Below are 16,484 nucleotides of genomic sequence, written 5' to 3' on the forward strand. Positions count from 1 at the left end.
CTAGAAAAAAGTTTAATTAAATGAAAGAGGAAAAAACATTGAGTATTTGGGACAAAAGCTCTTGTTTGTTTTGTGTCTTTTTGAATGATCACTGAGCTACATGAAATGCTCTGTAGTGACTTAGGCTGAGATCAATAAATTATTTTGTTACAGCGCGGTGGATTCTCCTTGTTAATCCTTTAATAACTGATATTTCTTTCTCTTCCTTTGTTTATTGAATAGTAATGCAAAAAGCCTGGAGAGAGAGAAACCCTCAAGCCCGAATTTCTGCAGCACATGAAGCTTTGGAATTGAATGAGTGAGTGACAACAACATTAACATTTATTTCCTGTCTTTTAAAAAACCATTTGATGATATTTTAAGGCTGGAGGTTTGCTGTAGTAATTTTTAACCACGATTACAGGCCTGTCAAAGGAAGGCCTACAACAGAAGGAAACCAGCACAGCTGCATGTTGTGCTAGCTACCCAGAAGATCCTTAGGGTAGTGATGACAGTGGGAGTCTTCCTATTGATGTCAGCAGGCTTTGGAACAGCATAGAAAAATGCTAATTAATTTACCTCCTGATGAGCATATGAAATATGCATTTAAAGGATGAAGCGTTCATTTCCTTCTGGATTTCTCAGTCATCAAGAACAGAAGCAAGAAAGAAGGAACTCATAAACACATTCTCAAAATACTCATTTCATAATATGAGAAAACATGATGTAATTTGCTTTGACTTTTGGTCCTTGAGTCTGTTATTTATTTTTTTCAATGAGAAGTGTAGTATTTTGAGATCCCACAATAAACAGTGCTGATGATTTACTGGTATGGCAAACTGTATAAATGTTGCTAACAGGCATAAAAGGAAACCCTTAGGTTGCTGAAGTTAGATTGCTAGCTTCTAGAATTCCATAAACTGGTGCTGTACAGATAATCCTTCATGTGTTTCATCAGAAGAAAAGAAGGTATTTTTTCTTCTTGTATAGTGATTTAACATGCAGCATAAAAGGGAAAAAGCAAGCTATAAGCCTGTCCTACTCACATTTCACAGAATTACAGAATGGATGAGGTTAGCAGAGATTTTTGGAGGTCAGCATGGAACCTCTCCTTTCAGACAGGGCCACCTACAATGCCTGGCACAGAAACATGTCCAGCAGGCTTTTGAATGTCTCCAAGGAGAGAGACCTGACAACTTGGACAGCTTGTACCAGTCCTCAGTCACCTTTACAGTAAAAAAAGTGTTTCTGAGATTCAGGGAGAACCTCCTGTGTGGTGTTTTGTGCCCATTGTCTCTGATCATTTCGCTGGGAACCACTAAAAGGAGCCTGGCACTTTCCTCTTTGCCCCCTCACTGCGGGAATTTACAAACTTTGACAAATTCCCCCCCAAAGCCTTTTCTTTTCCAGACTGAACAGTCCTAGGTCTCTCACACATTTCTCATATGTGAGATGCCCCAGTCCCTAATCACCTTCATTGGACTCTCTGCATGTCCGTGTCCCCCTTGTGCTGGGGAGCCCAGAGCTGCACACAGCACACCACATGTGACCTCATCAGGGCTGACTAGAGGGTAAGGATCACCTCCCTCAACCTGCTGGAAACACTTCTGGTGCAGCTCTGCTGCAAGGGCACATTGCTGTTTTGGTTTTTGCTTGGTCTGGGTTGGGTTTTCTTTGTTGTTGTTGTTTTATCTTTACAACTACATTTATAATCTAGTTTTCTTATATGGCAAGTGTTACAGTTCTGTTGATTCTTTTCATATCTTTACGGTAAGGGATGTGGTTTATATTAAAGCAATAGTGCATAAAACTAGTCTTGATTTCCAGAAGGAGTTTTAGGGATGTAGGATTAGTGAGACAGCTGCTTTACTTTCTGGGACAGTTGTCAGTAGGTGTACTCAAGGGCTGAGTGATACAGGTCCTAAAAATGAGAGTCATGGTGTTGTTGACAGAATATTTGTTCATTGGAATAGTTCATCAGAAAGGTACACAGACAACATTTCCTTGCCTCTGTATTTAGTACAGCCCTTCTAGTCTGCATGTCTTCATATAGTTTTTACTTCACATACCTTTCTCATGGTTTTTCGTCTGATATTTTTGCAGGTGTGCTACTGCTTACATTCTCTTAGCTGAAGAGGAAGCAACAACGATTGTAGAGGCAGAGAAGCTGTTCAAGCAGGCTCTGAAAGCTGGAGAGGGCTGTTACAGGCGCAGCCAGCAGCTACAGCACCATGGTGCTCAATATGAAGCCCAACACAGTAAGTTTTTTAGGAGGGAGAGAACTTGGATTTGGGGTTTTGGGGTTTTTTGTTTTCCCCCTAAGAACTATGCAGTCAGTGTTTGACATTGGCTGGAATGTGGTCCTAGAGCCAGACTATTCTGTTTTAGTGTTTTTACTTGATTCTGTTGCTGAGATGTCAATGCTCAGATTACAGATGTGCCTTTATTTTGTCATGGCAGAAGATGCATAAGCATGTACTTAACAGAAAAGAAAAGGTATCAGAGCCAAAGAGAAATGACATTCATGAAAAGCTGAACACCCTTTAAGGAAGTTGCCTTTTTGCAAACTGGGCTTATGTTGTGAAAAGGCATGGTGGAAACGGGAGTGATGTGATGCTTTGCCTGCTTTTTTCCATCACCTCTGGGGTAAATGCTTGCACTGTGTTGTTCTGTGTAAAAGTTAATGAGACCCATTAGCCAGTGAGACGTTGGAAGTTAGTTGCATTTATTAAGAAAGGTCACAGAAACTTAAAATTTTAAAAATTGAGTAATAAAGTGCTTTAATTGGAAGTCTAGATTTTAATTACTTTTCTAAAAAGTTTGAATAAGCAGGTTTATCTGCTGTGCTATTTATTAGATACTCCTTAAATCTAAGAAAATACATTCACTGACAGTAAATGACCAAAAAGATAATAAAGCAAGCAGTCAAGGTTATTTCTAGACTACAGTGGATACCTTAGGCAAAGATAACACAAATCAATTACATAAATACAAGCACTAGCATACTTTTGAGCATCTTCAGGTTTCTCACGACCTGATTTCACAGCCTCTGGCTATCCTCCATAATTTGAAGATTACTGATAAAAATTGTACATAGTAAAATTGTCTGTGATCCCTGGTTTCAAATGTGTATGCAAGTATATACCTGAAAACCCAAGGTTTCCTAAAGCTTGAGGATAGTATTTAAAACATTTGTTGTTTGTAAAATCATATTTAGGATGGTTTGTTCATTTTTGGTGAAAGTAAAAATAGAAAGCAGCTGAGCCCTTGAAGCAATTTTTGGGCTCTAGCAGGCTTATGGTTGTCTGTGAAACCTTAATTTGCAGACTCAATCCATCTTGAATGCAACAATTCTATGAAAAGTACACAATAAGTGGTTAGTAAGCACTGCCACGATGTTTTTGTCCAAGGTAGCCTGGGAAGGTTTTGTGCAGGCAGATACAAGTATGTTATTTCTGTAACCTCTGTGTGCTAGGTAACTTCTGTCATCATCAGATTTGCCACCCTTCAGTACTGCCGCAGAGGAAGTAACCATTGTGCACTGTCACAGAGCAGGGAGGCAGAAAAGTGACTGCCAGCTCTGACCATGCCTTCAGGAGGGGCCTGATCATCCCACTGTTCTGTAGCACTCAGTCTCCCCTTGAAAATGTCAGTGTGCACCCACAGAAATTAGGGAATCTGCAGCCTCAGATGTTGCCTTGGACACAGGGGCTTCACATAGAATTCTTTTGATTGTATGCTAGACTTCTGCATGTTTACAAAGGTGGAGAGGAGGGACATGTGTTGCAGTTCCATGGTTCTGAGAAGTCCTGTATTCCATTTCTGGTCTTCAGAGTTAATTCTGGGATAAAGAGTAGGCATTTCGTCTTTTAAAGGTGAAATACACTGTAAGCTCTTGAACCACAACATGTTGTTCTATGTTTCTGTTTCTTCACGTGTTCCACCTCCTTCATAAAATATTTTGTTAAACCATAAAGAGTAAATAATGACTTTGAGTACCCAACTTGCCCTCTTTAGGTGATAGCCTATTAAAAGCAAAGGCAATTTTATTTTTAAGGTTGCTCATGTTAGGCATCCTAAGTCATTAATAACCTCAGAGAATTTTAGCCTGAAAAAATGTCTTGATTTCTTAGTAAGTGGATGCCTTTTGAGCATTCCTGCTCAAACTCCGGAAAAGAAGCTTAACCTGAAATGTCTACCTCACAGCACATTACATAAACATGTTGAAACAGATGTAACTAATAAATTGTGTATTAAATATATAGGAATCAATAGAGAGATAAGGAATTAGGTAATACAGAATACAGCTAAAGAAATTCTTCTCTCCTTATTTATTTTTTCCTCTAAAGTAAATCCTTTTGACCTGCTGCCTAATCTATTGAAAATTTTAATCACACCTTTAAAACAATTTGTGGGTACTTGAAATGTTTTCAGCACACATGTTGTTCTTATTATGAAAGGCTTGAAAATGTTAGGAATAGGCTAAAATCTTAACAGAGCACATGCTATACACAAAGATAATTTGTAGCAGGTGTATTACATTTTCATGATTCAGTAATTTTATAGATTATTATCTGTCCATTCATTTCCTGTTGGTCCAGAAGCATTTTAAGAGTTCACATTGTAAGTGAATGAGAAGTGAAAGGAGTGAGAGTTCTCCTGGAGAATAATTATAACTGCTGTTCAGTTTCTGTCATCTTTGCTGTTAGGGAATCTTCCAGCACACAGGACTGTCATATCTCAAATATGTTAATTTGCCATCCCTAATTAGTGGTGTGAGGAATTTGAAGATGGTAATTGGGTAATGAATAAAGGCTGTAGACAAAAAGTTCAGAGTATACTTTTCTTCTAATCATTAAGAGAAAGTTTTTTAGGAGGATGAGGAATTGCTTTAATACTTCTTTTTGACAAGCATGTACATAACTGTACCTTCAGATCTGCTTATATTTCACAGTACAAGGCCATTCCAATAAGTACTTGTACCACTGTATATCTTGATTATTTCCATTGATTTCAGTTCTATTATGCCACATCTAAATATTCAGATTTTGGTAACATTTTATTAAAATTCTTGTGAAAGCATTGATGGTAGTGAGTAAGAAAAAATTTTAAAAAACCTGTGTTTCCTTTTGTGTTGGAATATTCAATGAACCTTTGTTCTATTTTAATGCTGTTTCTTTTTCCTCTTATACAGGAAGGGACACCAATGTGTTAGTATATATTAAAAGAAGGCTGGCAATGTGTGCAAGGAAGCTGGGAAGGACCAGGGAAGCAGTGAAAATGATGAGAGATGTGAGTTTGGATTTCTTTTGCATGTCATATTTACATAATTGTAGTACAGAAATTATACATTTTCTTGCAAGTTAGCAGCCACTCCTGCTTCAGTCAGCACTGCTGGTATTTCATTTGTATGTGTAATGTACATAAAGACAAAGTTAAGTGATCATTTATTTATAGGGATATGTATTGGAGTTAGGAAAGCAACATCTAATACCAGATGGGTGGTTGCTCATGCAGCCTGAACTTCCCATCCTGGTACATGTGCAGTGAAGGGCAGTCTTTAATTATTTGATCATGAAGTTTGTAATATTTTTTTGTCTGAGCCCATGTGGTGAATGCTGCTAACTTAAGTATTCTGTTTTCTCCTTCAAAGCTGCAGTTTGACTCTCTGCATTGTTTGTGTCACACTGTTCAGCTCTAGGGTGTTAATTATTCATGCAAAACCTATCACTGAAAAGTCAAACCCCAAGTTATGAATCTGTAATTAACTGAACCCCCTCTGAGATGGAGGCTGACTGTATTGTGTCTTTGTAGGCAGGGGAGCACCAGTGGTAGTTATAAGCTAAAAAGTTACCGCTATTTTGGAGATGGCAGAAGGGGCAGCTGTTCACATTAGGCAGTGTATGTGTTTCAAATATGTAAAATGCTCCAGTTTTTCAATGTAGCAGTGAATCCCCAGAATTTCTTTCAGTGATATTCCCAGGATGCAGATTAGGAGCACAGTTCTTTGAGGAGGTGACTTACATCACCTAAGGTGGCAAGTCTGTGGCAGAAGTAGGAATGGAGCCTCTGGGCAAATGATGGTAAAACTCCCAGTTTCCTTTGTTTCTTACACTTCATATTCCAGCTCCCACAAAAAAAAAATGGAAGAGATGAATCCAGCAAGATGCATAGTTCTGCAAATTGACATGCAGGTGTTAAATTTTAAATGCACAAAATTAAATCCCAGACTGGAATGAAGCATGTGTAAAGTGTGCTTTAGGCAGCTCAGATGAATGGTCCGGGAAGCTGCCTAGTGAAAAGGGAAATTCTTGTTACATGTCAGTGGGAATTTTAATGTAAAAAGGAAAGTGACTTTCTTGGAGCTGAGGCACTTGCATCAGGGGCAGTAGGGCAAGTGTGTTTACCAGCTTGGAATCCAGGACTTGACATCTCTTGAAACTGGAGCACTCATAAGCATTTTTTGAAAACACTGAGCAGAGTTCACAATAATAATGGAGGTTCTCATCCTAAGTATCTACAGATGCCAAGTGGTGAGTAACTTTGTTTTCTGACTCTTGCTGGAGCTCTTCAGGCACGCAGCTCTCAGTCTCCAGAACCACTAGAATCCCAGACAGAGTTGTTGAAAAAGAGCTTGTCAAAAAAACAGCCATTGTACAGCTAGGAGTGTGAGAAAGAGGAATGAGGAAGAAAGACCTGTTTTAGCAGTCTTCTGGTCAGCTGGGAGAATGTAGATTTCAAAAACATTGTTTTCAGTCCAGCCAGCTCCACTGATTCTTCATGAATTTTGTTACACAAGCACTGTGGGACAAATACTGAAATGTTTCTGGGACAGACATTGGAATTCTAAGTTCTGGCATTAATACACAAGAAAGATAAAATTTTGAATTTCCCCTTCAAATATCACACATCATAATTATGGCAAATTCTGGAGCTTACTATGGGCTGCTAAATGTGTTTTGAGATTTGTAGATAGGGCTATGGGGAACAGATAGTCTGTGAAGCATTCTTCTGCTATGTCAATATGTATGGATAGTTGTGTATGCAGAGCACTTGGTCTGGGGACTTGGGTGGTCTGTCTAGTCCTAGATTTCTTATGCAAAGTGAGAAACAGAGCTTTGATTAGTGAAGGACTTAATTTTTCACTAGAGATAAAATTGAAATTCATAAGCAAAATAGAAAATTATTGCAATTAAGTACAATGTGGATTTCCAGAGGCAGCAATAACAGGGAGACAAAGTCATCAGCTATTAGACACTTAAAAACAAAAAGCACTCTTCAACAGGAATGTTTTGTTAAAATGGAAGGACTGGATGCAAGACAGAGGAGGTATAAAGATGGAATTTCATCTTAGGGAGTTTCAACTCAGATCAATGCATTCTGTGTTTTTCCACATAGAGACACTGAGCCAAATTCTCAGAACTGAATTAGATACCTTTACAGCTCTTCTTTTTAAGCAAGCAGAGCTGAGAATTAGCAAGTCTCTCGATGAAATATTAAAGCAGCAGTAACTCTAGGTCACAGCTCCAGTACGCTGGGAGCAAAATTAGGGTCAAGTCAGCTGTGCAGATGCTTCTCCCAGACTGGCTTGGAGCTACTTACTTCTAATGAATGCATATCCTCCATTTCTTCATAGAAGACATAAATAGTACACTTATGGAGAGGTTTGAAGAACATGAATCTGTCATTGAAGGTTTCTTTGTGATTGATGAGGAAGGAGATGAATTTATTCATCCTAAAAAGAATACGAAGAATATGTTGGCTGGGGACTGCTGAATCTAACATCAGGGAACACAGGGTGGAGGCCCTGTTTGTGTTTGAAAGATTGAAAACAGGTTTCTCAAGGCATGGAACATGATGGAAATGAAGTGTTAAGAGGTTCATGACACCATCTGGGAAATATGATTGGGATGTAGTGAGTCTTTGCCACTTCGAAAAAATAAAATATTTGAGAGTGTTTAATTTATTACATATATGAGGCCATCTTGAGGACATTACTGATGGATTAGATTGTCTTGCTTGAATTTTTTGTAGGAATAGACTGAGATCCTACTTAAAGCACCTTAATGGAAGGAAAATAAGTTGGTGACTTCAATAAGAGTTTTATTTTATGATCATATATACTGTTGATAGGAAAATCATATTTCTTAATATTATATTGAAGGTTTTTAAAAGCAGGGGCTTTTTTAAAAACTGTTTAAAATCAAGGGTGCTTTAATTTTAAAAAATTGGGTAGGAATTTCTGTTGATTCTGTGATTAATTTTGAGACAGTATTTTTTTGCTGGCTTTGCTGCTTGGACGTAATTCATTCAATTGAATTAAAGAGAATTACAAACATGTAGTTTCCATGGAAGCATGTAATGGAATCATACATAGGTGTTGCTTTTGCTTGTATTTCTGATGATAATTATTGACTATATTTTGCTATAGAAACCAGCAGCTGTCACTATTTGTATATATTGAGTTAACTTGTGATCTCATTTTGATTACTGTATTGTTGGAATAACTCCAATGTAGTCAACAGAATTATTCCAGTTTTATTATTGTTTATACAGAGCATGATATGGTCTGTGAGGGAACTAGATTGCTGTACTGTCCCTGAGGAGAAAGTCTACAGTACTCGTTGTTTTATTTGTTGTGCTGATTATGTTGGGAGGATTTTAAGTAGTTTGTTCTAAATGATGTTGGAGGATTTAGTATGTGCAGAGGGGAAAGGCCATAATGGCTGTGAGTAATCTTTAGTATCCCTTGTGTTGAATCTTCCAAGCCAGTAGTGGTGATGAGCAAGGGTGGCTTTTTGTGCCACCTGCTTTCCATCTTCTCTTTTCAGAATCCCTCAGCATTACAGTGGAAGAAAACAGGAATGTGCTAAGTTTGCATCTTGTGTTTTTCATTGATGGAAAACAGAGGATGGGGAGGGTATGCAAAGGCACTTCCCTCTCTGCTTTGTGGGTGACTGAATCAGTGACTGCACCACTGAATTCAGGAGCAGGCCAACACAGTCATTTTCTTAACTGGGCCACTGGAGTATCCAGATGAAAATGTACCATGCAGGAAAATGAATTGTCAAATTAATTGGAGCTTCTTGGGATTGTTCTGGAGAACATTTGGTGAAAAAAAGCTTTAATTGAAGGGAGATGTATGTTTATGAAAGAGAAGAGTGGCAGGCAAAAGGTATGCTAGTGGACAAAGCAAGTGGAAGTTCTTAATTGCTTCCTCCTTCAGAGAGAAGAAGAAAGAAACTCATTCTAGAGTGTATTTATCTCCTGCCCCATGGGCATGCATTCCCTCAAAGATTGCTTTGTGTTCTTATTAAGTACATATTTCTGAGACAGTGGAATTGCAGCTTGCTGTATGCTCAGCAACTTTGTTCAGAATTGAGTGAGGTTTAGGGAGAGAAGAGGGTCTCCAGGTCTTCCTTAAGTCTGGAGAAGGAAAGAATGACAAACACTTTTTCAGGGTCAGGAAAGTATATTTTATTTCTAGTATCAGTCATATCTGCTGAGAAATTACTCTTTAGACCACTATAAAGGACCTAGAAGTCTGCTTCTACATATTTAGCTCTGAGAACCTTGCTGAGGATATTTCAGTTTAATGTGCTTTTGTGTTCATCTTGGTGCTCACCTGTAGTCACTATTTTATGCCACAGAGGACATCTAGGCAGCTTGTATTGTCAAGAGTGCTGCATGCTTAGCCATTGGCTGTATGAGAAGTTCTGTAAATAGTTGGGCTGCCCTAAGCATCTGAAATAGTTTTAAGAGATTATGTCACTTGAAGGGTTTGAAAGGGTACTCAACCACACTAAATCAATTTTAATGATATGGGTAGGCTGGGTTTTTATCTTCTTCTGATCAGTTGTATTAATGATTTTTGCTGGTATGATAGTTCTGCAAATCTAGCATACTTTCTTGGCAACTTCTTTACTGAGCTTTGAATAAGGATTTCTATTCAAGATTCCGTCAAATTCTGTATTCTTGTGTGCACTGCTGATTACTTTTTGAGTAAGATATTATGTAACCAGAACAGTGTTCTGCACCTTGAATTACCAAATTGTGTGAAACAAAGGGAGTACTTATTCCTAATAAAGTATTCCTAATAAAGATGTTATGATCCCTAGCAACTTAACAACGCAATTTCTGCATGACAGCTACTGACTGTGTCTCCCAAATGCTTCTGTGCTTGAGGCAAGGATTAGTGAGTCAAACTCTTTGGCTTGTGTTACACAGGTCAGGTTAGGCAGGCTGGGCTGCTGTGAGTGGGATTCTAGTTTTATTCACATCTGCAGCAGTTGTTTCAAGCACCATTTATTAAAATTTGAAGGGAAGGTACTTGGTTCAATGAGACCAGTGTTATCTCATAGATTTTATTGTTCTTTACTATGCTATACTTTTACATATATTTTACTATTCCTGTGAATGGTGACATTTGCCAGTTTCCACCACAGATTGATATCTTCAGTTAATTCTTTTTCTGATCCACAAGCACTGCAATAATGGCAAGTGATAAATGCTGATTTTAACATTTTCATAGGTCTCTGTATTCAAGTACAGTTTGTTTGTTCACAGATTCACATGGTATGCTAAGTGGGTACAGTAAGTTGGAATATCCCTCATTTCAGTGGGCTCTTAAAGTGGAGAGTTCTGTGATTCCCCTAATGATATTTATCCCTTCCTTTATCTTCACATGACTCAGACCCCTCACTTTTAGTCATGATTGTGATTCTGCTCAGAACTCTCAAAAGCTAAAAATTTGGTGACTACTACCTAAACTGACAGTAATGTTTCTCATATAAATTACAGGTTTCCAGCATTGTCATTCTATTAAGATAGAATACAGTCACATAGTCTTGGTGAGAGCCCTGGTAACTGGACTCCTTTTTGTTCATCTTGCATCAGTCAATATTCAGAGACTTGTATATTACTTTAATTATGGTCTTCCATCTCTTTGGATCATCCTAGCTCATTTTTGAGCTCCTAGATAATTTCCTCACTTTATTTCACTTAAAAATCCACTGCTAAAAATATGTCAGTTTCTGAAAAAAAGAACTTTAGGATGTTCTTTCCAGGACTAATTCTGTCTACTGCTTTTGCCACCTCTTAGTAGCCACTTTTACTTTCAGGAGGAATTAAATGTATTTAATATGAGTTTTCATGAGCAGGTTGCTTCTAATAGAAGGTATCCCTGCCCTCACCAGGGGGGGTTGGAACTAGATGATCTGTAAGGTCCTTTCTAAGCCAAAACATTCTGTGAATCTGGGATGCAAATAAAGGGGACTTCAGCAGGACTGTGAGTAATGACTTTATTTTCATTCTTTATAAAGTTACTAATATTTGATGTGACAAACATTATTATAATTTAGAACTGTTACATGTTTTATATAACATGATTGTTTAGTAGTAAGTGCAGAATCTAGAACAACTTGTGTTCTTCTGGCTTCATGCCATATCTGTCTTTAAATTTCCCTTTATTCCTGAAATATATTCATTTTTTACAGCAAAATCTAAATAACAGCATTTTCATAATTGTATTTATTAAAGAACTTGTCATACTGTAAACACTTTAATCCCCCAATTAAGAGAGAACAAAAATGCTTCATGCTCTAACATATTTCCTTACTGTTTGCATATTTAGTAAGGTCATTTTTCACTTAATTTACTCATTGTTAATCCTACATTGAAGAGAAGTCATATTGTCTTTGAATATTATGCAGCACTAGTTCTAAATTCAAGTTTAAAATGGAATGTTGGCAAATTATAAACCCATGCCATCCCAGAGTTAGTGTGAACTGGATCTGGGTCTCTTTTCTTACACTCTGAGGTTGTCAAATTTCCTGAATTCCACGTATGAGGAAAATACAAGGATCCTACTGCTAATTATTTCCAAGCTTCAAAACAACAGGATCTGACTGATTTGGTTTCTTAGCTGCTATCCTCTCTGAGCTGTAAAAGGGTAACTGTAGAGCTGCTTCCAAAGAAACCAGTGATCATTTACCAAAAGGAATGCAGTACTTAAAGGAATTAATGAATTGACAGATTCCTGCTTTTGCTATAATTAAGCAGAACTTTGATTCAGATAGGTCCAGTGTATTTTAGATATTTTTCCAACTCCAAGAGCCATGATGTGTTTTTATCCCATGAATCCCACTCACAATGGGACAGTGGTGGAATGAGTTGCACTTTTAGGACCAGGAGTTAGACTCATTTTTAAGCATCTGAGGCTTTTTGTGTGCTAACAGTGTTCCTGCCCTTCTGTCCTTGCCAGTTGAGCTGGCCAGGGGAACAACTTAGGAATTAGTGCATCTAATTAGACATCAGAAGGTCAACATGGAGTGGTTCAGTTAGCAGATTACAGGTCATATACCAGACAGCAGTTTATGCAAAGCACTTGAGAAGATGCAGTGCTGTCCATACTGTGGGCCCTTCAGTTTTGGTGGGCAGCTGCACCTGAAGGATGGCAGCCTCAGCCATGCTTTCTTTAGGAGGCAGTTTTCAGATACCCATTGCAGAAACATATGCTCTAGTAATTAAGGTTTAGCAGTTTCACTGTTTGCATTGAATTCCCCTTGTTTTCTTGTTGTCTCTTTATTTTGGGATAAATTCACACTGCATTTTTGAGTGCATTCAGTTGAATATATTGATCTGACTAATGGTACTGTTTGTTTGTGGAGAAGATGGGAGTACAAGCAGCAATGAAGGATTGCATGCCCTACCCATAAATTTTGTGACCATGCATTTAATCATGCAAATGAAGAATAAATGTGTCAACAGCAGGTTGTATATAACATTATTCATTTGTCCACCTTTGCATTCCCTTCAGTCCTGGGGTCTAGTTGTAGGTATAAGCTGGAGGTTATAGTGGGTTTGTACACAAATAATGTTTCTTGGTTAATTGATTCATGATGTTAGTGTTGTCACAGGGAGAATAATTGATGCAGACATTAAAGCTACATTCCTTGAAAATGTTTTAAAAATTATATCTAAGTGAAAATGCCAGTAGCTGAAATACTCTCAGTTAGGGAATCTTCTTCGATAAATGTCCTTTGGGAGATGAAACTTGTTCCTCATCCAACAAATCAGGTGTGGATTTCTTTGTACCATAAGGTATTTTTTCCAAGCATTGTTTTTTCATATCTATCACAAAATCATTGAACCTGCACCCTGTAATGTGAATTGAAGTGAATCTGGGAACAGAGTGCTTCTGGGACTAGTGTTCAGATATGTTCAGATTGTGTCAGACTTACTTCCAAAATTTTTCTGCAAACTTATGTTCCCAAAATATTATTTATCTAAAAAATCAAAGCTGAATTACCTGCAAAACTACCTTTTCTATATATTTGCAGTATACATAATGACTCTTTCAGAGAAAAGCAGTTCCACTTTCTATACCTGTACCTATTTTCCCCCAAACACACGGAAGAATTGGAAGGGAATGTGTACAAACCCAGCTCCAGGTCTGACTTGGATCTCCAGAAAGTATTTTGACCAATAGAAGTTCAAAGTAAAATCCTTGTGAACATAGATTTGGCATTAAATGTTCAACAGCCGTTTGAATATCCTCATGTTGTAGAGAGGGAATACATTTTTAGCCATGTGGTGTCTTGTTTTCACATGGTGTGAAAATTAGTTTAGCTCAGTGGAACACTTGTCTTTAATGCCAGCCAAGAAACCAACCAACTTGAATTTTACAATGACATTTTTAGTCCTAAGTAGTGTATATGTGAAATGCTGTAGTGGCTCTGTGGCTCAGGAAATCTTGAGTGCTGAATTTGGTGACTGTCTCTTGAGGTCTGAAGGTGTGGAGAAAGATGATAGCTGAGCCTTCATCTTGTCTTGAAGTACTGTGCTTGCCACACAAAAAAAAATATTTCTCGGGTTACAGTAAAGTAAAAATAATTTAAATTTATAATCCAAATGATTTGGCAAAGACTGGTCTGTAACTTTGCAGAAGATAAATCTTTGTGTGCAAAGGGATGTCTGTGCCTCTTAAACTGGAGGCCAGTTAGAGCTCAATGATGTACGGGTCTGGGGAACTCAAGGGTGTGTTTTTCATCTGTGTTTGGGAATAATTAAGGTATAATGTTTGGGAATAATAATTGGGAATAATGGGCCCATCTTTCCATCTCTGTGTGGAGCATGAACCAGCTCCCCCTCCATCTGCTAGGGAGGGGAGCAAGCTCAGTCTGCTCCCACTGCTCCTCAGCATGATCTAATATATGGCCTTCCCTGACCAGCCACCAGACCTGTGTGGCAGTTTTTTCTCTCCCAGTGTTTGCTTTCACTATGAGACCTGAAAGATGACCTGTCATAATATTCTTCCATCCAAGTGGCTTTACTTTCTGGCAGGTTTCTCAGTAAACAAATTTTTACTGTGATTGGAAATTATTTCAAGTGAGAACTAGAAACTCTACATCCAGATATGACAGAAAAAATGAGTTAATGTCTTCTTTTTCTTTTTTTTTAATAGCAAACATGCTGTCATTTATGCACAGTCAGTGTTCACATAGCTGAGTGGTCACTTAGAGGTGTTTTATTTTTGAGGCTATAGTATTAACTGAGTTCAATATAACTGGTTTGGTCTTCTTAACACTCGACCTTTCCCAGATGAAACCTTTATTAACACTTCAGTTTGGAGGCCTGGCAGTCCAGACAGTCACCTTTATTCCTCTGCTGTCTGACAGGCTTTATCACTCTGACATAACAAATTAAAATAGCAAAAAAAATAATCAATGAGTGATGTCAGTGAGAGGCAAGAACCAGAGTAAGAGCTTTTACTGGCCAGAGTACATCTGTAACTAGCAGCTCTTCCCTTCCCTTCTCTTCACAGATGGAGGGAATATTATTTTGCCAGCCGTTATTCATTCTCAATGAGCAGGGATAATCTTTCTTAATCCCTTAGAGAGGTTTCTTTGCAAGATGTTCATTTTGAACTTTAAATCACATTTATGTAGAGCCAGATTCTGTCATGCTCTTTCCTGCCAAATAGTAGCTTCCCCTCTTAAAAATCCAATAGTGAGTAAGGACAAGAATGAAGAGAAGTAGACTTAATGATGGATCTTTAGCTAATGAATCCAATTTTATGAATTTTCATCTGCACTTACTTGTCTTCACAAACAGTGACTTAAAATTTTTATTTTATTCTCAAACCCTTTCACCTAACACTTAACTTGACAAGATCTGTGGTCTTTTTTTTTTTTTTTTAATGGAGGAGAAAAGCTTTGCAGTTTTGTTTGTGCTCTTTTTCACAGGTTCAGCTCCTACCAATGAAACCAGGAGTGTATGGCCATCCCCAAGCCATTAACATGAAAAATTCAGTGGCCTCTTTCAGCTGCTCGCTCAGTGATCCTGATTCTCACCAGAAATTTATATAATCAGTTAAATAAAACACTGCCATTCTTGCCTGTCATCTTCTAATAATCCTCAGCAAAGTCAGTGCTATTCCAGACAGACAAATTTAGAGTCTTGAAGGTCAGAATAGTTCTTCCATTAGCATATACCAGACCATTTCACAAGAAGGAAATTCTCTGTGCTTTGCTTCTCTGTTTACCTGTTAAGGCCTCTTTTCTTAACAGAGTGAAGAAACTCCAGTGCGTTACCTTTTTCTCATTTTTTGAAGTTCTTGGTGACTATCTATCCTTCATTTCAATCCTTTTTACTTTTATCTTATCTGTTTGTGCAATTAAGATTTGCTGGTTCTCATCAGTTTTGCTGTTTACATCTTGAGAGGTAGGGTTGTTAACTGTCAGAGTTTTCAGATCTGGCTTATTATTTTCAAATAGAGTAAGGCTGACCTTGAATCATATTCTTTACTTGGCATGTTACAGTATTTCTGTTCTCATAAACCCTATCAGAGAGATTGTAAATTTTAGTATTTCCCTGCAAGTTCCTGAGAGCAGTGGTAATATCAGCTACCCCAGTTCTTCACTCTCAGGGACCCTTTGTGCTGAATCTACATCACAAAAGCAGTTAAACAACCATAAAGGGCACACAAGGAAGTAAGGATCTTTTAACACTCCAGTTCTTTAGAGAATCACTCTGACAATAAAAAGTATTGTTTAATCAATTCTGCAGTGAAAAACATGGATGGTTCTTATAGATGTGACTTTAAAAAGAGATGCAATTATCAGCTTCAGCCATTTGAATCTATGCAGATACTGAAACTGAGGGTATCTAAAAACATATTCCTGGTATCTCTCAATGGCTTAGTTCATAAAGTAGAGACACTTACATGTGAAAAGATTAGATTATTTTAACTCTATATTTCATTCAGTTTGTCACACAAGATGTATTCCTTAGTTATGGTGTTTGATTTGCATGAGCTTTATCTTTCCTATTGTTGCTCTCCTCCTCTCCTCTCCTCTCCTCTCCTCTCCTCTCCTCTCCTCTCCTCTCTCCTCTCCTCTCCTCTCCTCTCCTCTCCTCTCCTCTCCTCTCCTCTCCTCTCCTCTCCTCTCCTCTCCTCTCCTCTCCTCTCCTCTCCTCTCCTCTCCTCTCCTCTCCTCTCCTCA

The 16,484-nt window shown here is 38.0% G+C and overlaps 1 protein-coding gene across 3 annotated transcripts in view; it reads left to right on the forward strand.

The window, feature by feature from the left end:
- The window catches only part of ST7 (suppression of tumorigenicity 7), a 136,408-nt gene that overhangs the window by 92,137 nt on the left and 27,787 nt on the right, over positions 1–16,484 (forward strand). For all 3 annotated transcript variants that reach the window (XM_005481966.4, XM_005481967.4, XM_074539940.1), the window contains exons 6-8: positions 223–298; positions 2,083–2,237; positions 5,174–5,271. In XM_005481966.4, coding sequence (XP_005482023.1) covers positions 223–298; positions 2,083–2,237; positions 5,174–5,271 — 329 coding nt within the window. The remainder of the gene's footprint in view (positions 1–222; positions 299–2,082; positions 2,238–5,173; positions 5,272–16,484) is intronic.

The sequence above is a fragment of the Zonotrichia albicollis genome, chromosome 4 (assembly GCF_047830755.1).
Source record: "Zonotrichia albicollis isolate bZonAlb1 chromosome 4, bZonAlb1.hap1, whole genome shotgun sequence".
Taxonomy (NCBI): domain Eukaryota; kingdom Metazoa; phylum Chordata; class Aves; order Passeriformes; family Passerellidae; genus Zonotrichia; species Zonotrichia albicollis.